This window comes from Syngnathus typhle, linkage group LG7 (assembly GCF_033458585.1).
Source record: "Syngnathus typhle isolate RoL2023-S1 ecotype Sweden linkage group LG7, RoL_Styp_1.0, whole genome shotgun sequence".
In the NCBI taxonomy this organism is placed as follows: Eukaryota; Metazoa; Chordata; class Actinopteri; order Syngnathiformes; family Syngnathidae; genus Syngnathus; species Syngnathus typhle.
In genome coordinates this window covers 12,106,518-12,128,487 of record NC_083744.1, presented here as the reverse complement: position 1 = coordinate 12,128,487, position 21,970 = coordinate 12,106,518, and the positions used below count along the sequence as shown (strand labels likewise).

At 39.4% G+C, this 21,970-nt stretch overlaps 2 protein-coding genes across 2 annotated transcripts in view; both read right to left on the bottom strand.

Annotated features, from left to right (window-relative positions):
* The window catches only part of LOC133157053 (guanine nucleotide-binding protein G(o) subunit alpha-like), a 45,643-nt gene that overhangs the window by 1,012 nt on the left and 22,661 nt on the right, over window positions 1-21,970 (bottom strand). Inside the window, 3 exon segments of the mRNA XM_061283294.1 lie at window positions 7,054-7,276; window positions 8,072-8,236; window positions 14,783-14,943. Of these exon segments, the coding sequence (XP_061139278.1) occupies window positions 7,054-7,276; window positions 8,072-8,236; window positions 14,783-14,943 (549 nt within the window).
* On the bottom strand, window positions 37-6,488 carry LOC133157052 (guanine nucleotide-binding protein G(i) subunit alpha-like). Its single transcript, XM_061283293.1, has 3 exons — window positions 4,957-6,488; window positions 4,112-4,265; window positions 37-2,855 (listed from the first exon to the last, which is right to left on the bottom strand). The coding sequence occupies exons 1-3, from the start codon at window positions 4,984-4,986 to the stop codon at window positions 2,719-2,721; spliced, it is 321 nt and encodes a 106-aa protein (XP_061139277.1). The 5' UTR covers window positions 4,987-6,488; the 3' UTR covers window positions 37-2,718.

Genomic DNA, 21,970 nt, shown 5'->3' with positions numbered 1-21,970 from the left:
GTTAAAAAAAGGCAAAAATAATCTTCACACATCAAGTTATTCAAGTTGTGCTTTATTGTAATTTCAATGCATTTCCAATACAATGTCAAAAAAATTCCATCACAAGGCATACAGTATTAGTGGTAGTTAAGGAATAAGGAGTAAGACCCTAAGCAAAGACTGACACTGCACTCCATCCATCCATCCATCCATCCATCCATCCATCCATCCATCCATCCATCCATCCATCCATCCATCCATCCATCCATCCATCCATCCATCCATCCATCCATCCATCCATCCATCCATCCATCCATCCATCCATCCATCCATCCATCCATCCATCCGACCCCCAAATTGTTTCATAATAAACTTTATGGAAAAATTAATTCGATTATTCGATTAATCGAATAGAACAATCCATAGAATCAATAGAATAATCAATACAAAAATAGAAAAATGTTCTTTTGTGACAGGCTGATGCCCCTAATGTCAATAAAACCCACTCTTAACTTTTGGGGAGAGTTTTCTCACAAACCTTTCCATTTGTCAACAAATAAGAGAATAAAGGTCAGTGAAAAAGCACAATGGTGTCATAATTACTGTATTCTCGAATTGTAGGCTCCATCTAATTGTATGCGTGTATTACATGGATCACGTGTTTACGATGTCACGCACAGAAGAAACATTACTGTATTTCTTTAGACAAAGTAAGAAGCAAGACAAAGCAGTGGGTTGCCTCCCACCATGAAAAATGAAATTGTAGGCAAGAAGATTTCACTGACTCATCAACTGTGATTTATCTTCTTAGACATTTAAAAGATAGAACGGCAACATATGGGATAAACAGCGACACAGAATGAGCCAGAGAACAATGAAGCCAACACCTGACTACACAATAACAACAGCTGCACAAACAAAATGAGGAGGCGCTGCCTGCATGCATATTGCATAGCAATATCAGGTCACATTTCCAAGGCAGCGCACATGTCTATGAAATTAACTACTTCATATCTTGATTTATTTTTATCATGAACATTGTCATGGCATTTTGAAACTACATAGCTGTGTTCAAGGCTTTGTGTGTTGACAGCCAGCGTGTGTGGAAAGGATGGACAAGTGCCTTCTGGGTGGTTAATCCACTCATATTATTGGCTCACGTTGTCTCTCACACAACACTTTCTAGTGCTTCATAATCACCAGTATATACACCCATGCAAAAACACACTTCCCTACATAATTCACACACATACACACGCACACTGGTACCGCAAACACATCCACAAAGCAAGCTGATCAACAGCCTAAGGCTGCTCAGTGATTCTAATTAGGACGCGCCATGTTTGGGAGCGGGAGACGTCATCTACCTGGTTCTTAAAATAGAAATTTAGATCTAAGCAGGCAGGCCTTTAAAAAAAAAATGAACAAAATGGAATTTAAACTTTTAGTATGAAAGTTAATAAGGGATATAAGATCTGCTATATTCTAGGTGTGACATGCATGTTAATGTCATGCACACTGGCCTTTTTAAATGAATATGTCATGCAAGTTTTTCAGTTGGTTGGGAACGAAGCAGCAGAAGCAGCAGAGTTCCAATCTATTGTAAAATTAGATTAGATAGAACTCTATTTATCCCACAGTAGGGAAGTCCCACTTGACAAATGCAATACATTTTTTTCGCAGCTCATGTTGGACTTATTAGAGCGAGGTTGCGGACAATAAGGAGAAAACAAAAAAAACACTTTCAGCAGCACGCAATATGGTAGAAGATGCCTCCGGTGGGCCTATAAAGTCATTTTCCACTGAAGTATTCTCGGAGAAGTGTCAGGTTGAGTCGGCACACTTCCTTCGGCCCATCCAAGAAGATGATGCCTCCCATAAGCATAAAGAGCAACAATAAAGGGACTTTTTATCCAGTGCAGGAAAATATACATAAAATAGCAATGATAAAAAAATAAATTGCTGCAAACTAAATGTTGAACAATGCAATGTGTTGCAGATTATCCAATTTTAGTATTTTCATAAAAAACAGTAGAAGATTTACCAAAATGAAATAATCAAAAAATTCGCGCAGCTATGAATTCCTCTAATCTATTATGACCTAATTTGGAAAAATATCCAGTGACATTATGAATCTAATGATGGTGATATCACAGGTAACTTTAAGGTTCTGTCTATTCAGCCGTCCAAGCTATTGATGACAATTAAATCAGATACAGTGAAACCTCCACTTACGAACTTAATTCGTTCCGTGATCGGATTCATAGGTAGAAAAGATTGTAGGTAGGTAGAAGCAATTTTCCCATAAGAATGCGAAATATACAATTACTTTTAAGTGCTTTATCTTGAAAGACATGACGACTCGGCGCTTGCGAGATGGTGGGGGGTTATGTACGTTTAAGTTCTACGTTCGCTTCACCCTCTTCTGCCTACGCTCGCCGCTATTTGCACTAGCTTTCTTAGGAGACCTGATTGACTATGAAACTACGGATGAACTACGAATGAACTTGTCGATAGGCTAACACGCTAAATGGCAGCGTTAAGGGTAGAGACACGCACACGCACGTCACTTGACATACTCTGACAGAGTCCCTCACGGGTTCGGATGTCAAATTTGGGTCGTAAGAGGAGGTAAATAAATCTCGAGGCTTTGGTTTGTATCTCGAAATGTTCAGAAGAATAGACGTTCGTAAGAAGCTGCTTTAAATCAGTTGACCTTGAGGTCACAACATTATCAGGTTAGGAAAGAGCGTTGGAGGCTGTCGATGACATCAGTGGCAGCGTTAAAGACAAAGAGTAAATCTTCTTCGATGACTTGTTCTTGCTGTTGAACTGAGATGTAATGAAGGAGATTCCTTCCACATATGTGTTTGTCCCTGTGGAAACAGAGTTGACATAGACATTATTGACATTACTGACACCATTATGCCATTATTATTATAATAGCTTCGGAACGGAATAACACGCTCTGCGGGTTGCATTTGATTAATATGCTGCTATGATTCCACCAAATACAAAAGGAGGTGTTGAGTTCTAAAATTAGACAACATGTGTTATTATGGTTTTAGGCCTGAGCAATGTACCTGAACGTACCGCTGTCTTCGTAATTATGTTATTTTCTTTTGGCACCACACTCTTGGACTGCTGCAGATGAACGAGCGCTCAAAGGTAGCAATCGTAATTCACGGCACGTATTGATTCATTTCACAAATCTATTGCGTGCCCCGTGCTTCACATCCATCATCGACTGTGACACTAAGAACTGGGATTTGCAACTTTTTGCTTGGAAAACGCTGTTAGATTGAGTCAGATGGGGATGAGTCATCTGTGGGGCAAGTGTCAGTAACATATCTGGCGCTCAGTTGTTGGCAGCACTGTGGCTTCTCTGTCTGTTTCAGATGCAACACCATCAGAACATGCACTGAGTCCTTCCATGCCAAGAGATGAAGAAAGGAAAGGGGGAATGATTGGAATATGAATTTTCTCTTTCTCACACTCATGCTGTTCTGGTCCCTCTCCACACTGTGTTCCCACAATCTTGATTTCTCTCTTTCTAATGTTTTCCCAATTACACATGCTTTCTATCTTTCTCACTTTTTCTTGTTTTTTTCCTTTTGTCATCTCTTCAATATGAGCCTGTCAGCTGCTCTCTATTCATCACAGACATCTACAGTCAGACCATTCTGCAGTCACAGCCAGTGTTGGGGGCAAATCAGTACATTACATAAAGTTACACTAAACATCAGTTTCTGGTATAACAGAGTACAACATTATGAATGCAGTTGTCAATCATATTTTTAGATTGTGGGCCTGTTCTGTGTGCTTGTAATTTGTCTAAAAGTGGGATTAGAGGCTTTAAATAGGAGCATATAGATTGATGAGGATGTAAACTGCTTCCTGTTTGGATAGTGGTGTTAACTGTGTTTACGTAAATATATTTAAAGCCTTATATTTTGAAATTAATAAGTCAGTGTTGTATCTCAGAGCGGATCTGTAAATACATTAAACTGAACTGAAATGAACGATGACTCGATGACACTTGCGTCATTTGAATTGAATCGATGTAGATTACCGTAATTCAAGTGTCCCATTCAAAGAGGGAAACAGAATGAAAGGTCATATGTGGACCTACCTGTGTATTCAGGCAAATAGATGGACAGTGGCGACTTGCTGATTTTGTTCTCAAAAATGTCCTTTTTGTTAAGGAAGAGGATGATGGAGGTCTCTCGAAACCACTTGCTGTTACAGATGGAATCAAACATCTTCAGAGACTCGTGCATGCGATTCTGCAGAGGAAACAAACACTTTTAAAATGGTCTGTAATGCAAACGCAGGTAGGTGGACACAAACCAAGACTCATCCAGCAAATGAGAATATGTGCATGCAGAAAAAAACATTTAAAAAAAATAAAATAAAAGGAAAAACCGGCATGAAGTAAATTATGTAATTACATAATTATCGCGTTAATTAAAGCCATGCATTGTTATCGTTTTAGCGTTGAGTCAACGCCCAGTCTAATTGTATGATGCCATAGATCACCACTTAAGGTACACAGTGGGGTTTTGCTATAATGACAGCACATTTGCAAATTACTTTAATTATAAAACCAGATATTTGATTATGGAGGTAAATACATGCTACAAAAATAACATTGCATAGTTCTAAATTAGAGAAACTGTTGGATTAGCTAAAGGGAACCGATGCATGAAAATACAGACCGACATGCTAATATCTATTACTTAAATAATAGAGCGTAAGTCATTCAAACATTTCATGCAATTATAAGACACGATTAATAAATAGCATTTCATTGCCATGAATTTGGATTTTTTTCTGCTATCCACTGCAACACATTAAACGGGTGAAGCAGTGATTTTATAGATAAAAAGCCGATTGAGGACAGTGAATAGAGAGCATGAAATAAACACGCACATATGCAAGGAAATCATGCGACGCTTATCCACTTTTCCCTCATACCTGGAGGTGGGCGGAGCGTCTGTGGAACATCTGACTGCTGATTGCATCAACAGGTCAGCCGAGGATGAGATTAACAAGTGAACAAGTGAAGTGGAAGGCACCAAAGATGCTGCGAGGACGAGCCTAAAGCAAGAAGCAAGGGACTCACTTCCCCGGAACACACCCTTATACAGAGTCTTTTGTTCTCTTTCTCCCTCAAACAAACGTGCGCGCGTGCTTGTGCGCAATCTATTATCTATTGATTAATTCACTTCATGCTTCACTGTTACCCACCACCAGATTTACCTGGCAACAGTCTAATAAGGGGAGTTAGCCCATCAACACTTTTTTTTGCCCATCCATCCATCCATCCATCCATCCATCCATCCATCCATCCATCCATCCATCCATCCATCCATCCATCCATCCATCCATCCATCCATCCATCCATCCATCCAGCTCTGGAGTGATAAACATAACTGCAAGTGGATTAAATTGAATACAGTCAAAGTCTAATTAACCAACAACCTAAAAAAAATGATGACAAAATTGATGGATAGATAGATTACATGAAGTAAACCACAATTCTATCGTATAAGGTCCTGTTGATTGATTTCCTTTTTCAAACACAATGCGAGTGTAGGTTTGCACAACTATTTATAAACGTTCAGTTCCACACACAGACGCACAAGCGCACGCACCCACAAACACGCATGCAGGCACGCATACACAAACGCACACACACACACAAAAGAATGTTGACCCAAAAACAGAATTGGCATTTCAATGATCCAACTTGAACAGGAGAAGCATAAAATGCTAGCAGCAAAATGTTTTGCACTGTAGATGTTATGCTTCATCCAAAGGAGAACTGTAACTCCCTTATGTGACAGAGTTCTCACTTCTTTTCCTCATGCTGTCATTATAAATTCACTTCAGCGTAGTAATTGCACATCTTAGAACAGCACACCGTCTCATTAAAGTAGACCGTGCCATACGTCAGTCTCACGAGTGAAAGCACTGTAGGTGCAGCACTGCAGACAAAGCTGCTGAAGTGAGTTTTCTGGGAATTGAAGGAAAACTGTTGTTTTTTCATTACAGGACAATTTGAGTAGTAAGCACCTGACATTTGGAGATAACAGTGGCATATCACAAACACATTGTCTTTTATCAAAAGTGATCACAGTTGTGTTAAAAATAGCACAGCGGTAGACATCTGCACAGATTGCAACTGTCAACATCAGCCCTATGACACATCATCCCACAAGAGCAGACTAAGCGGCGCTCCCAACTCACAAGGAGGCAAGAAGACATCTGCGTAAATAGAGCAGCTACTGAGCACTAATTCTCAGTGGATACACTTTAGACCTATAAATATCAACCAGCATAGATAATATTCAAATTATCTTCTTTGTTTTTGGTCACATGACAACAGCTTGACTATCAATGTCTACATTTACCATCAACTAAATACTACATTCGAGGGAATAAGCATGTCATGGCAACACAGGCTTTCCATAACCTCACGTTTGAGTACAGAAAATCACGTTTGATGTAAAATACACAAAACTTAAAACAATTCAGCTAAAGACCGAATGACTTTCTGTGTTCTAATGTCTCCAGTTCCACTCATTAGAAAACGATAAAGTCGAAATAATTAAAAAACTCCACAGTAGTAAAGCACTCAGAACTGCGAGGGCGGATTTATTAAAAATGGACGCACATCGTGCTGCCTCATTACATATAATAACATATATAGACACACATTTTACTTGTGAATAAGCCTGGTCCTCTTTCCAATATTTGATTGTCAACGCTATTATTAAGCAGAGGCTGTCAGATATTTCTATAATGTAACGTGACTGAGTTAGATGATGTGTTTTAAAGTCTTGTCTGTAAATGTGGGAATGTGCTTTAGCATCTATCAGTGCTGTTTGATGTCGGAGGCCAGAGGTCAGGAGAGGAAGAAGTGATCCATTGGTTTTGAGGACGTCACTGCCATCATTTTCTGCGTCGCGCTCAGTGGATACGACCAGGTGTTGCACGAGGGACGAGGACCACGGTAAGGAAACACAATGTCTCTCTTTCACGTGAAAGAGAGACATTGTGTTTCCTTACCGTGGTCTCGTCCTCGTGCAACACCTGGTCGTATCCACTGAGCGCGACGCAGAAAATGATGGCAGTGACGTCCTCAAAACAATGGATCCACTTCTTCCTCTCTGACCTCTGGCCTCCGACATCAAACAGCCTGATAGATGTAAAGCACATTCCCACATTTACAGACAAGACTTTAAAAACATCATCTAACTCAGTCACGTTACATTATAGAAATATCTGACAGCTCTGCTTAATTATAGCGTTGACAATCAAATATTGGAAAGAGGACCAGGCTTATTCAAAGTAAAATGTGTTTATTATATGTTATTATATTTAATGAGGCAGCACGATGTGGTCATTTTTAATAAATCCGCCTCGCAGTTCTGAGTGCTTTACTACTGTGGAGTTTTTTAATTATTTCGATTTATCAGTTTTCTAATGAGTGGAACTGGAGACATTTGAACACTGAAAGTCATTCGGTCTTTTGCTGAATTGTTTTAAGTTTTGTGTATTTTGTCACTTTTTTTGTGAACCGTACATGTTAATGCTGCGATGGTACTATTATGAAATTTAAAAGTGGTCTTAACTGAACTCAAAATAGATCCTTACTTGTATTGAAAGTTGTTTCAAAGTGCATGGATGAAATTATATGATCTTTACTGCAATGCATATTAATAATTGTCTCTAAGTCTCTCTCACGGAAGAAGCTCTGCAGTCCTACCACCATTTTAAAGCCAGAATAATTTTTATTCCCCAAGTAGGTTAGAGGCACAAGTAAGATTGTTGTCCACGAATCGTCATCTAAGAATATAGTGTAATATGTGGGCTTCTGAGTGTACAGGTATTTGCAGAATGCCTGAAAACTATTGCCAACTTGGATAACTGAATTAATAAAAGCCTTTGTTGGACAGCTCCATTCAAGTACATTCAAACCATTGACAATCATAAACATGATCCTACAGTCTTATCTTATACACACTTACCACTAAAGACATTCTAACAGGCAGTGATCTACGCAGAGTTGCAAGGGAACCTATGCCCATAAAGTCCCTGTGTGTGCGAGTGCGTTGAGTCATTATTTAATAAATTGTACTCATACCTGAATGTTTCCACAATGCCAGTAGTCTTCACCCGCGTCCTCAGAATGTCCTGCTCTGTTGGCTGGTAGTCCGCAGCACCGATCCGATCTAGGCTGTCGAGGTAGCTTCACAATAAAGAAGATACATTCATCTGCTTTAATGTGTATTGAAATGAGGACATCAAACAAAGGACTTATTATTAATTCAGTTTATCACAAGTAGGGAAATTAGTTTTACAGGACAAACTGAAATACTCACTGAAGCAATATTTCACTATAATTTAGATGCTCCGATTCGAGGACCAAACAATATTACGTGACAATGAACTCAAACTACTGAATGACTGCGCTTCAACACCCGCAACTCTGAATCTTCTTATCTTTTATAAATGATCTGACCCTCAACAATTATTCAATAAAGTAATAAGTAATTCAACTAGAGCGGTAGAGCGCAGACCTCCGCTACCCGAACTATATAAAAAAAAGTACCTGGTTGAGATTAAAGTTTCAGAGCAGTGGATAAAGTGATTGAATTATATCTTCCGTACAAAACTTTAAGTATGTGATATAATACTATAGGTATCAATAAAATCCATCTTATTCTTCCCACAAATTGTCATTGAAGATCGTCCAGTGAATATAGCCATTTGCATCCATCTTGTGTGATAAGTCTATAAATGTATTGAGTAAAGACGGTGTGGCTTAGTATTTTTATATGGATGGGGACTTAACCCCCTATGAATAGAAGAACATTTAGTTGGTGATTTGTGTGTGCAGGAAGACAAGCACGCACACACACACACATAGTACACACACAGGTCCACTGATGACATGGAGAGATACAATGGTTAGATTTTGTGCAATAAAGCATGAAGATAATATAAGAATCGAGATGGGGATTTAATTGTGAACCCACTCTGACTTTTATGACTACAGCAGACTAATTTTCTCCTAAAATTGCTGAAAAGATGAAGGACAATAAAATGTTTGGTAACATATCAAAAAGCATCTTGCGTGACACTAAAAATACTACATGACGCTTTTCTGCTGCTTGTTTGATATGTTTGAAGACAAAAATAACTAGAAACAATTCAGAGTCTCCTTCCTGCTCGGCACAATTTATTCACCAGCATGAAGGAAGGCAACAAATCTTGCTGGCAGGAAGAACTCTTACTTACTTAAAAACGGTTATGTACTGCAAGCCGGTGTGTGCTAAGCTGAAGTTGCTTTTGCATGTTAGCCAACATTATTTGTGCAGCAAGATGCTGCACAGTCATCAAGCAGACTCAAATTTATGACCTTCGGCGTGGGAGGATAGTGTGATTTGTTCTCTGAAGGTGTCACACATGGCAATGTAATTTCAATCGACAGGCAACCAGATAAAACGGTTTGCTGGGAAGTAGTATTGATGTATATGTGTTCATGTCTTTCTATGTAAGTCTGCGTGCGGCATCTAAAAGTTATCAGGACAAGCCGTCAGCATCATCCTCAGAATATATACGGCACACTGTACTGAGTCCCTGTTTTCAAAAGCTTGCATTACTCTTGCTGAGTATGGAGACAGTTTTAGGAAGGTACTGGGTAGGTAATGGGGCCATAGAGGATGAGGGAGGGCAATCTAATGGATGTGCAGGCCAGAGCCATCCATCCAAGATGGGGGCTTGAGCCTAACACTGCTGACTGGGTGGAAGGTTGATGACACCCTTGATTGGTAGCCAATCAATCACAGGGCACTGAGGGCTGATATAAAGACGGATAAGCAACCATTCACGTTCACATTCTGCAATCACCAAAAAGGTATCGACTGTCCGTTTTAAAATCAGCTGTGTGACCACAACATGGCAAGTAACCTTGTTAGTGTTGACATATAATGATGAGGTGTTGATGAGATGACGAATCATTTATAGTATTCCACAAATTATAATAACGACATGCAGGAAAATAGTGTTCCACGTTATTAACTAATGCACAGACAAATGTCTTAATTTGTTTATTAATGTTAATAAGGTGCTACTGATGACATAATCCCTCATAAATGCTTCTGAAATATGCAGTGAAAAGCACCTCACGAGGAAAGAAACATGAAATGATGGCTTTACCTGTTTTACCGGTTTTAATCTCATCTGATTATTAATTTTGATATGACAGTCACGCCTTATCAACGCTCTGTCTGTTTGATCAGCGACACAAAATCCTACAGTGAATTCCACCAACGCTAGATAACCTGCAGCATATTTATTTGCTTGAGCGCACTTTTTGTTGCCACAGAAAATCCTACAATATGATACATAATGATCCAGGTGTTGTGATAAAGTCTAAATGAAATAATTAATTTGAACATCTTGTATTTTTTTTCAGTAAATGTAAGTGATGAGCAATCTTGACAAGTGTCATTTTACCATCAGCAAAAATGGAATGACATTATTTGCAAGAGCAGGAACCGATGAGGAACTGAGATTCTTTCTGACAAGGGCTGTCTCGATCAAATTTCTTTGTATCGATTATTCTATCAATTCTATCCATCGAGTAATTGAATAAAAATGTTACTTTGCATGATTATAAAACCACATTTTCTAGATTAAGTTTTATTCACCAATAATTGTTGTTTATTTGGTATTATTTAGTGATAAAAAAACAACAGCAATGAAGTGAGTGAGATTGCAGATGGAGAATCACATGCCTCTACACAATAATTTGATGATTGGAATAGTTGTCGATTCATTTGATAATTGATTAGCTGTCAAGGAATTGACTAAATTTGACACTGCTACCTCCAATTATATACATAATCTGTATTAGGCCAACTTCGTGGTTGTGCGTTTGGGGCTGTCATTTCACGAATGAGAAGCTTCTCATTCGTCAAAGAGGCAGTGCAATAAAAAAAACAAAATCTTCAGAAGAGCCAAATGATTGCATTGAATCAAAGAAAACAACAGTGAATTGAATAGTCTAGTGTAGTAGTCTAGTGTATCACTAACAACTTTATATTTACAAATACAGCGGGAACATGTCCAAACTTTACATTCTCATCTTAAGGGAGTGGGATAGCTGAGAGATTTCATTCTGTACTTTTCATGCAAGAATAGAAAAAGGAAGCACAGGAAATGATCTCCATACATTGATCGAAAGCTTAACCCTGCTGAGAGTCTCTGGAAATGAGGACGATTATATGCACAAGGTTGTGACCCAACTGTCATCAGTACAACAACATCGACGAAGGATGCAGTAACCATAGACTTGATGGATGGGAGGAAAAGTAGACTGGATACAGTTGTCAAAATATTTTGATGGTGTACATTATAGGTAAATTAGTTGCATTCAAATGTAAAACCTTGAGTGTTAGTTGAACAGGAGTTTTACATTCAAGAGACCCTTCAGTCTATGGATGGTCTCCTTCCCTATTTCACCCCATCAACACTATACAGATAAATGACGCCATACTTACACATAAGTATATGTGCATTGTGGTAAATAGGTCAACATGCAAGCATTTCAGAAAGGGGTAGAAAAGGCTTAAGGCGTCGCTCTTAGAATGCGTCTTTCTGCTTTTGACAGTGTGACGTAACATACATTACACGTAGCCAGTATGCACACCCTTGGGAATTTAGAACACAACAGTAAACATTATTTAATGCACAGAGTACACAGCACATGACGACAGAAGTTAACCTATCTGTGGTTGGATGTGAGTCACACACACATACATTCGAGATCCCCCCTCCCCCCCAACAAAGACACTCTCCACAGGCCAGAACACAACAGGAAGCTGCTATCAATCTTTAATGTGACATTTAGCACACACAAATGGTGTGCATGCATGCACACACACAAGTGCAGATGTTGTTTCAATTGAACGCTGGCCACGTGTAACTGTTACGTCACCTAGATGATAAAACAAATGTTAGAAATAGCCTTTTCCTGATATGCGGCCTTCGCATCATTCATCTTGACACAAGGCACAGGTTTTGCCGAAGTTCTTTTTTTTTTCACTTCTTCAAATGTCTTGCATCTGTTCTCGTGTGCTCTGCCCTATTCCCTGTAATTTATTCTATTTGATGTGGCCATCAAACGTGCTTTGTTTTAACCTCCACATTCTTGTTCACTGATTTTATCCAGTGACTGTCTTTCCAGAGATGTGTTTGGTCTGATAACTCCTTCCTCTTTCTGTAAGCAGAATCTACTGCACATTATGTTGCCGTGAGGCTTCAATCAGCTTCAAATGTCAATGATCTGGCACTCAAGAGCCTGCTGGAGCCCGACGTGGCCGTTAGAGGGCCTTCAAGAGCAACTAAGCATAAGACCCTCAAACTTCAACAGTGCAATTTGAGCATTGATTGCATGACATCTCGAAAGGAGAGAAGCTGCTGCGGGGTGAAAACCTTGAGTGACAAGAAGTGGAGCTCACCAGTTTTCTCCTGGAGACCTGCGTTGGTAGTTCTCAGTTACTGACATTTATCATTTTCCATTCTGCTTCTTCTGTTTACAGTCACAGGGAGCTGAAGCCTCTACCTCTGAATTTAGGTAATGGAAACTACACTGGTCTCTTGTCGATTACAGGGCACATGCAAAGTCAGGCAATAATTCCCCACAACGACACCACGACTGAGTGGGTCCTGAAGCCATACTGCCTGCACCAACGTCAGGCAAGTAAACCACTACACCGTCACTGACTCCAGTCAAAACTGTATAGTCAATTATTACATCGTTGTCGACTTGTCATTTTACACATGAGCTAAGTTCAAATGAAAGGATCGCTGGGACATGACATACTTTGTGGTTTACAAACTACGTGGTTAAGTTCAAGCCCCTCATGATAGTAAAGGGCAAGTACTCTGTTTGCAAGTAAAAAGAAAATCTGAACAACTACAATAATGTAATGATAATGTGTGTAGTATCACACAATCATACATGCATGTATTTACCCACCACCTCATAACTTGATGGCAACCACGAGCAGAGATGGGTAATTTACCAAATTTTGCCAGTATGTAATGCGTCCTTCATCCTCTTACGTCATTGTCAATCTGTCCTTATTCCTAATATAATTGTCGGTCTGTCTGTCATTATTTTAAAAGCGCTTCAGTCATCACTAGCATCTGTCTGTCCATCGTCACCCCCCCAATTTTTTTTTTTTCCGTAGGTTTCCGTGTGTCTGTGAGACAGAGCAGCAAAACGATCGATCCATTGTAACGCGAATCGACATCATAAAAGTTACATGCTGCCAAAGTCTAAATTAGATTTAGCCAGATAAAAGAGCAAAGAAAGTTCATGTAAGGTATCTTGTCATTTTTTCTTCACTCTTGATGGATATCGTCTGACTTAGTGTTGATTTTCATGTTTTTTTCCATTGGCAGATATGAAAAGTGATTTTTCCCCCCCCTTCATGAATCAACAACTAGTCCAAACAGTCAAAACAAACAAATATTGTACGTATACGCTGCATCAGTCACATTATCGTTCGAATCTTCCGTCTACTGTCTCTGTACTATAGAAGAAAGACTCCCTCCGATGTACTCAATCCATATTCTTCAAGTCACTGTATGCAATTTCACAGTATCTATGGTGTACAGTTGACCAAGGACTACATGCACAAACATGGCACTTAACGTAAAAGGCCCCCCTCCCCCCGTTTTGTTGTCTTTTCTCCTGCTGTCTCCATCTCCCCCCACGCACAGCCACTCAGCATAAATCAGGCCCGGCCCTGGTAATGGTAATTGACTGTGTGCGGTAATAGCTTGTGTATGATCACATTGAGAAAATTAGAAATAATTAGTGATGTGTGTTTGAGAGCATGCTGCCCTTGCTTTTTTTGAAATACTTTTGATTTATACAAGAGAAAAAATAATAAAAAAAATCAAGCTATTGTCCGGGTTTAGCTGAATCAGATAAAACAGCATGATTTTTGAGTGCAATCAAAAATCAAGCCCAGACAATAGCTTAATTTTTTATTTTTTTTTATTTTTTATTAATTAGTTGTTGTTGTTGTTTTTTGCTACAGAAAATTTCCAAAACAATAAAATACATTTTTTGTTCAACGTTGCTACAGTGTACGTTTTCTCCCCAGGGTCTTCCGTAGGTTCTGCCCTCCCAGACTATGACAATATGGGTAACGCGAAGAAAATAATTCTTTCACCAGTGGTTTGAAACCAGTTTGGGTTTTTTGAGATTGATATGGAACAAGTGACTGCACAGTGCAAAATTTTGCTACGCTCATTGCAACAAAAGCTCACTTGAAATATGAAGCCTAAAAGACATTTCTGGTTCAAGATGCAAAGATTACATACAAGATGTGACGTCACGTCCTTTTTGTTTGGGTGCACATCACTTGTCGCCGTGCTTTGTGCGCAAGTGAGTCACATCATACACGCATTGGCTCCACATTCGGAGCTGCATTGGTTTTTGTAATGTGAACGAGTACACAAAAAAAGTGGATTTAGCAAAAATATCCGATAGGGGCTTCGAGCTCCAAGCCTTATATTCACGTATGAAATAGGCTCAGGTCATTTTGTCAACTCCCCATCCTTTTTTTGATGTACAAACAGCAAACTCATTAGAATAGAGAATACAGGTGAATTAAGTGATGCAGACATTTGGAAATGAGATTAGTTGTCAAGAGGAAGATCAGTGAGAGGTCAAACTGGAACACACAAACACAGACACGCATGGACTTACTACTGCGCTGAATCGTTGAGCTGGTACTCCCGAGCCCGGCTGAAACATTCCTGGATACCTGAGTCGGACCAGAGACGCATCATGGAAGAGAGCAGCTCGCTGGAGTAAGGCTCTGTGTCCTCCATACGACTAACTACATCACACACCATCTTGGCATCTGCCTAAAGAGAAACAAAAGAGGGGCAAATAATGTTATGCAAAAGTCTCACGAGGATGAAATTGCTACAACATTAATAAACTTGGTCAATTTTGTCATAATGTGGTCTAAAATAGACTAGCTTTGTCTAATATAGTTTTAATGCAGCAATACAAGATGCTTTGTCATTACTGCCTGTTATGTTGCAGTTATTCTCCCTGCTTCTTTACCACAGCCTCGTTTCCTCAGAAGGATCTCTAGTAAGCTGATGCATATGCTTACAGACTTTGGGTGAGAGGCAAGGTAGGCCGCCATTCACTGTTTCTGATATTTTTCTGCAATTTAGTATTCACAACCCCACTGCTGTCGGGATGTATGCAAAGTTCAACCCCCATTCCTCATTTAAATATGAGCGCTGCGTGTTGAAGAATTGACTCATCACTTCTACTTAGACTTTGGAAAGACAATCATCATCATCATCTTCATTCTACCTCTGCTTCAGATCATTATGTTTCTGTATGATAAAGGCTCTCCAATCAGTTGGGTAGCATCTTCCTTTATATTGCAAGGCAAAAATGTTCTATAGATTTCAGAGTTCAATTAGTTGCCACGTGTTCCATAAATAAAGATTAATGAGCCTCCTTCAGAAGCCACACAAACTCAACTCATTTGCTTCACTCAGATTCACAGATGGGCTTCTATGTTTGCTTGTTTTTGCACAAAGAGTTTTTTACAACACTTTATTGAAGGATAGACTTTGCCTCAAGAGTTAAATTCAAACCTGGCCTTCCTATTATTCGTGTTAGAGAGTGGTTTACCTCTTTTGGTGCAGTTTTCCCAACCTTTATTGGGCCCAGTCACATTCCAAAAATCCATCAGCAAAACACCAAACAGAAAAAGGATATAAACTTGATATCTCAATTCACTCAATTTGATTGAACACAAAGGTCACAAAAAGGATATAAACTTGATACTATCTTATTTCACTCAATTTGATTGACTATAAAGGTCACAACATTCATCCATCCATCCATCCATCCAGAAATTAAAGTAACATATACACACAGATCTAAACAAATTCAAATTAATTTATATTGTTCCAATTCTTTTGGTGAGGTATTACGGTATTGTACACTCCTGCAAGTGTTATTATTTGTGGTCAAAAGACAGCACAAAAAGGAGCACAAGAAACATCCACCTCCCAGGCTTTCACCAAATCAAAAGTCTTTCCGCTGTTCCTTCGAAATACTGTTACAGCTTCTGGCTGCTTCCACTCGGCAACTATCCCACTGGAATGGATTTAATTTGATACAAACATTTTGTTGTTGTTTTAGTGCCGGTTAAAGCTGAGCTTCAGCTTCCCCCCTGGTGATTGATGCTCCAACACTCTCCTTACAGCCACACAGCGCCTGATATGGAGTGTGTGTGTGTGTGTGTGCTAATGATGTTCAGTGCAAAGTGAAACCCAGTCTGTTTTCTATTTGTGTACTTTAAAGTGCTGGGCGGTGGCCCACAGACACACTTAGAATCACTGAGCAGACAAAGGGTACCATCTAAACTGATCATATTGAACAGGGTCAGTAGTGTGAATGTGAATGCATTGTTGTGTGTGCGTGTGTGTGATGATAATGATGACGATGGGGTTTTTGCACAGTCTATGTTTGGCATTCACCTCCCTTATAATTCTTCTCTACATCACACTGACACACAAACTCACGCACACACACAATGTAAAAACTATCAAGGGCCAAATATTAATCTATCTACCTAACCACTCAAACCACTTTATGAACAAGTGTAATTGATTATATTAAACTGACAATTTTATTTCAATCAAGCTGATGATGTCAGTATCATCTATTACCAGTCCTCTGTAAAGGTCAGAACACTGACCCTTGTATAGTTCTGTACTTAAAAATGATGTATGGATTAAATTCCAAGAGCATTCCCCGGTCTGACAAATGTAGCATTTATCCTGCTGGGATCGGAATTTCATTGTACACTGCCTTTTAATTTTTGGTTTCAGTCGGAACAGATACAGAATAAGGGTTGTTACTGTTAGAGTTCACACACTTAATATATTCGTCATTCTCCATGGCCTTAGAGAGCTTTAAAACAATACAAGTCTTTACAATGTGATTCTAAGGCACTACAGCAATTATATTGACCATAAACTGTGTCCTGAAACACATCTGTCTTTTGCAATTTTGCAGAACTTAGGCTATATTGCTGACAAACCTCCTCAGACAACCTCTGATTTCTTGGTACATATTTTGAAACCCATTGTACAATAGCAAACAATAAAACAATGGAAATAAAATGTGCCAGTCAAACTCACTACACACATTCTTAACTGCTAAGAAAAATGTGAAAAAGGTTAACTATTATTATTATATATTGTTTTCCCTTTCCTTATCCAAAATACTATCCACTCACAATTATTATTATTATTATTATTATTACACAATAAAATATAGGGAAAGTGATGACCAGTGAGGGCACAATGTGCAGTTAACAGTCTGTTCCTGTTTTTCTCGTCATCGCCCACCCCCGACCCTTTCTTTCTATTTTTGGACAAGCATTGACTCTGTCAATCATCTCTTTCATCATTCTGTACAATCTACAGTCTTTTTGTCATCTCACGTTTCCTTTCTTTCATGGCACGACTGATATCAAAGGACAATTCCACAGGACAATTCCACACAATTTATTTAATCATCTCTCAATAACATCCTTTCCCCCCCACTGTCTCCAGGCATGCCCCACCCTCTCACTCCACCTCTCTTTTTCACTCTCAACTATCCTCATCCCTGACTCCTCTGCATCATGTGACTCTCACATGCAGTTGCCATGGTGACATCCTCATCTCCCAAGAATGCAATCTTGTCTGTTTTGCTCTCTCTTGTGCCCTTTCCATTCCTTCTGCAGCACTCTGCTTCTCCTTCACCGTTATCATCCTTCCATCAACACGTCAATCGTAATCATATGAAATACAAACAATATTTCCAAAGGGATATGATGATTTCTGCGCGGTTCGGAGTTGTTTGTATTCCTGTATCAGTACCCGATAAACAAATACCATCCCCTTGTCTCTTGTGCCCCTCCCGCCGCCTCCTATGGAACAAACTGCTGAATGCTGGAAGTGATTAAATATTTAATTGTCGCTCAGCCCCCCTATGGCCTGCCTTGCAGAAGCATTGACACACACGTGTGTGTGTACGAGCGCACGCGCGCGTGTGCTGTCAGTGTGTGTGGCCGCGGCTTTGCACCACTGGGGCTTCCGTCAGCACACTGGCAGGGTGTCCTGCTACCACACCCACCCGCCCACAGAGGAAGGAACCAGTGGATATGAAACATACACAGTCTGTGGTATTATATGAGCAAATCGTCAAAACACACTTGGTGGTGGCAAACACATCATCTCAAAAGTGTGGTAAAAATCAATTTGATGTTTACTTGCTGTGACGTAGTATCCTTCGTGAGGATAAAACGGTTCGGACAATCGATGGACGATGATTACATTCGATGATGTTACATCCCACACATCTGCAGAGCGCCTAAACTATCTGCCTGTGCCTAAAGGCATAAACAGTGTAATCATTACCCTAAATAAAACCAAGACTACTCCGTAGAGATAAGGCCAGCCACATACTGTGTCTTGGGACCTTTATCAATCAAAGTTGATTAGACTAGAAAACATGGAAAAACACACCAGAGATATTGAAAACATTCAGATACATGGATGAGGGATTCATAGGAATGATTTCTTTTGTTCTGTTAGCCATTAGCACTGCTACCTTTTGTGTGTGGATCCTCTCTGGGTACTCCAGGTTTCTTACACAGGCCACTGGTAAGGTTAATTGAAGAAACCAATTATCCGTAAGTGTGATTGTCTGTCTCTATGCGCCCGTCCTGTGGTCGACAAGCTACCAGTCCAGGGTGTACTCAGCCTATCGCCAGGTCAGTGGATGACCCCAAGCATAGGATGGATACCATTTTAGAATGACATTTTGTCATATTTAAGTCCTCTCGATCTTTTCTTTCTTAGCTGTTTTCTTAGCTTGCTGTCTTCCTTGCAATTTCTAACCTCTTTATTTTTATAAATCTTCTTAAGTACTTTAACATTTAGTGTCTCTTCTCATATGCCATCCAAATTTAGAAGCACCAGTGAGCTATCACCCTGCCTTTAATAGCAGACTCTACACTTAGAAACACACATACGCACAAACCCGGCTAAAAATACGTCGGCCCACATGAAACAGCAAAAGGATGTTGCTTTGTTGAATTTGGAAAAGCAGAGAGGTTATAAAGTTCACACCAAAAATAGATCAGCTCCACCAAAATTGATGCATGGATTTCTAAACTGTTATTTGGTCAACCGAAAAGAGAAATCCTATGTTTAAGACTACAAACAGGTATGTTCTTAACTCTGACTGCTATGCTCAAAATTTGGTAGGGCAATTTAACAGTATATACACAAGAGACACAACCACCCACTGTCACCCAAAAAAAAAAAAAAAGCTAGAGGATGTAACAATTAAACAGAATATAGTTGCAACCTTGTAGCTGCAACATCATCCTTCTAAGAATCTGCCTAAATTGCAATATGTGTTGTGTCGGTAGAAACTAACAGAAGAACATTTGGCACAAGCAAATAAATGTCGGGCCTGCAATGCACCTCAAATTATGCGTTAAGGCGGTGCAGAAAGGGTTATTCTAGTTGTTGGGCAGACTGACTGTACATTTCTGCAAAATACTCTTCAAACATTGTTGAAGGCTGAGCTGAATGTTTTTTTTCCATCCGAAGTAAAACTTTAAACAGGAAATCAGAACCCTAGTTACAAGGAGCAAGACCAAACATTAAAGAGTAGAAATGAAACAGGCCTAATTCTTAACTGAAGTCATTACTGAAGCCCATTGGTTATGTAATGCGACTTGGAAACTTGCATCATGGAAAACTTAAGGTGTGAGATTTTAACTTAATATAAATATATATTAAATGGGTGATGATTGCACAACTCTTTGGAGTTGTGTTGAAAAGAATGCGCATACCAAGGTTGTAGGCGAACAGTAATTCAGTTCGGTTTCAAAGACACATGCAATGGTGGGTTCCCTTATTTGTATGCTTTTGGATGGTAATGTTTCAATGTATTCTTGGCTCTTGGCAGGTAATAAGTCAGTTTTACAATAAGCAGTTCCTAGTAACTGATACACACAAGGTTAGGGGGATATGCATATATGCAATGGCTGTAGTATTATGCTGATGTGATACAAACCCTGTTTTCTGAGCGAGGCAGACAAAGGTGGAGGAGATGCAGATACGTACAGAGACACATAGCAGCAGGGGAAAAAAACATAAAAAGGAGAGGGTGAAAATAAAATGATACGATGAAAGTCAAGACAGGGAATCTCTTGAACTAATCATATACAAATAATCACGGCCAAAGTAATATCCAATTGGGTAAGAGCTAAGTGATTGGTTGACATGAGTGCTCCATAAAAGTGGCTGTTGAGCCTGGTTGCTATGGTAACCTGGAGACTGGTGACAGTTTTTTTTGGTTTTTTTTTTATAGAAAACTGAATGCAAAGATACAAAGAGATGAGGGAGGAGCAACTTTATAAAATCGCACACAACTTGAAAATAGTCATTTTCACAAATACACAGCTAGAAAAAAACATATTCTTTCATTCCAAGAAAAAAAAATAAAACATTCGGCTGTTGAGCTGACATCAGGTTTCAGCTTAAAGTCATTATGAGGAAACATTTGACAGCTAATTATTTGCAAAATTTGCTTTAAAATTCCTCCATTGGATCATCCTTCTTGAGAATGAGAATTTACGCAATAATGTGTATTGTGTTACTGGAGTGTTTTCTCAACCTTTATTTTGCCATTTGACCATTTGACATTACGTCAGAAAGAAAATGTCATAAATAGTATGAATGATGATCTAATCTCAATTTAATAGCAAATCTACACGCCATGATATCTAGGGATGTTTAATTAAATAGAAAGCTAAAATACTCATGTGACTTACTCTGTTGTATAAATGGAAAAAGTGGAAACAGATTTAGTTCACCCTCTGCCAGCAAATGTGAAACCATTTGGTTGTTCTGCTTGACACACAGGTCAATTAAGTGAAATAGCATCATTTTCTGCAGTATTCCTGATGATGTCTCATGGCAAAGTAGTCTTGACGACACTTTCTTTGGGTTGGGAATTATTGGCACAGAGAAGCAAGTATGCTTTTCTTGTTCAATTGTCTAAAAGTGTCATTTTTTAAATGTCGGTTAAATGGGAGATTTTCATTCCCAAATTTCTCAAAGGGACATTACGGAGATCTGTGTGTCCAAAGTGCCAGAACTTGTCTGGCTCAAAAATTCACTACACCGTCAAATGTATTGTGTGCGTGTTTCTGTTTTTTGTGTGGCCCTGGGCAGAATCTTTACAGTGGGCCTAGAAAGCAGCAGATACACTCTCACAGTCTGGCTGACTCGATGCTTTGGGAACACACACATGCACTTGCACACATTGCCTTTGTCTCTGAGCCACTCAGCCTGTTACTAGTCTATTCAAGCTGCTCCGCTCTTCCCTCCCTGAGAACTGTCAGCTTGCAAAATGGAGCAGCTATGGGCAGGGAGACGCACACGCACCCACAAGGGGCTGTGGGCACTGAGGCATATTATGATATGCATGACAGGACTCATACAAGATTGGACATAGTATAGCACCAGGCTCACTAAGAACACATGCGAGTGTACAATTATTAAACCTTGCTGTGTCCTGCAGCGTTTCCTCCAATCTGTCTCATCCTCTTAAGAAACTTCAGTGGTACTTCAGTGTTTATTGCCTGTGCAGTACTTAGAAGTAGAGAGACTGACAAGCGTTAAATACATAATAATAATAAATTGCAACACTAAATACTGTGTACTATGCACTGATCAAAACCAAAGCTGGGTATTATGTTCCAGTTATAAGGATAGACTGACAATGACTGAAAGGTCCGAAGGAGACCTTTCATCGAAAATACGTCACTGCCAGATTTAACTACAT

Excerpts from the sequence above, each read along its gene's own strand:
- LOC133157052 (XM_061283293.1), bottom strand. The coding sequence starts at position 4,986 with ATGTTCCACAGACGCTCCGCCCACCTCCAG. Across the intron at positions 4,266-4,956 it reads GACGCTCCGCCCACCTCCAG|AATCGCATGCACGAGTCTCT; the intron begins GTATGAGGGAAA and ends TTTCCTCTGCAG. Across the intron at positions 2,856-4,111 it reads CTATTTGCCTGAATACACAG|GGACAAACACATATGTGGAA; the intron begins GTAGGTCCACAT and ends CTGTTTCCACAG.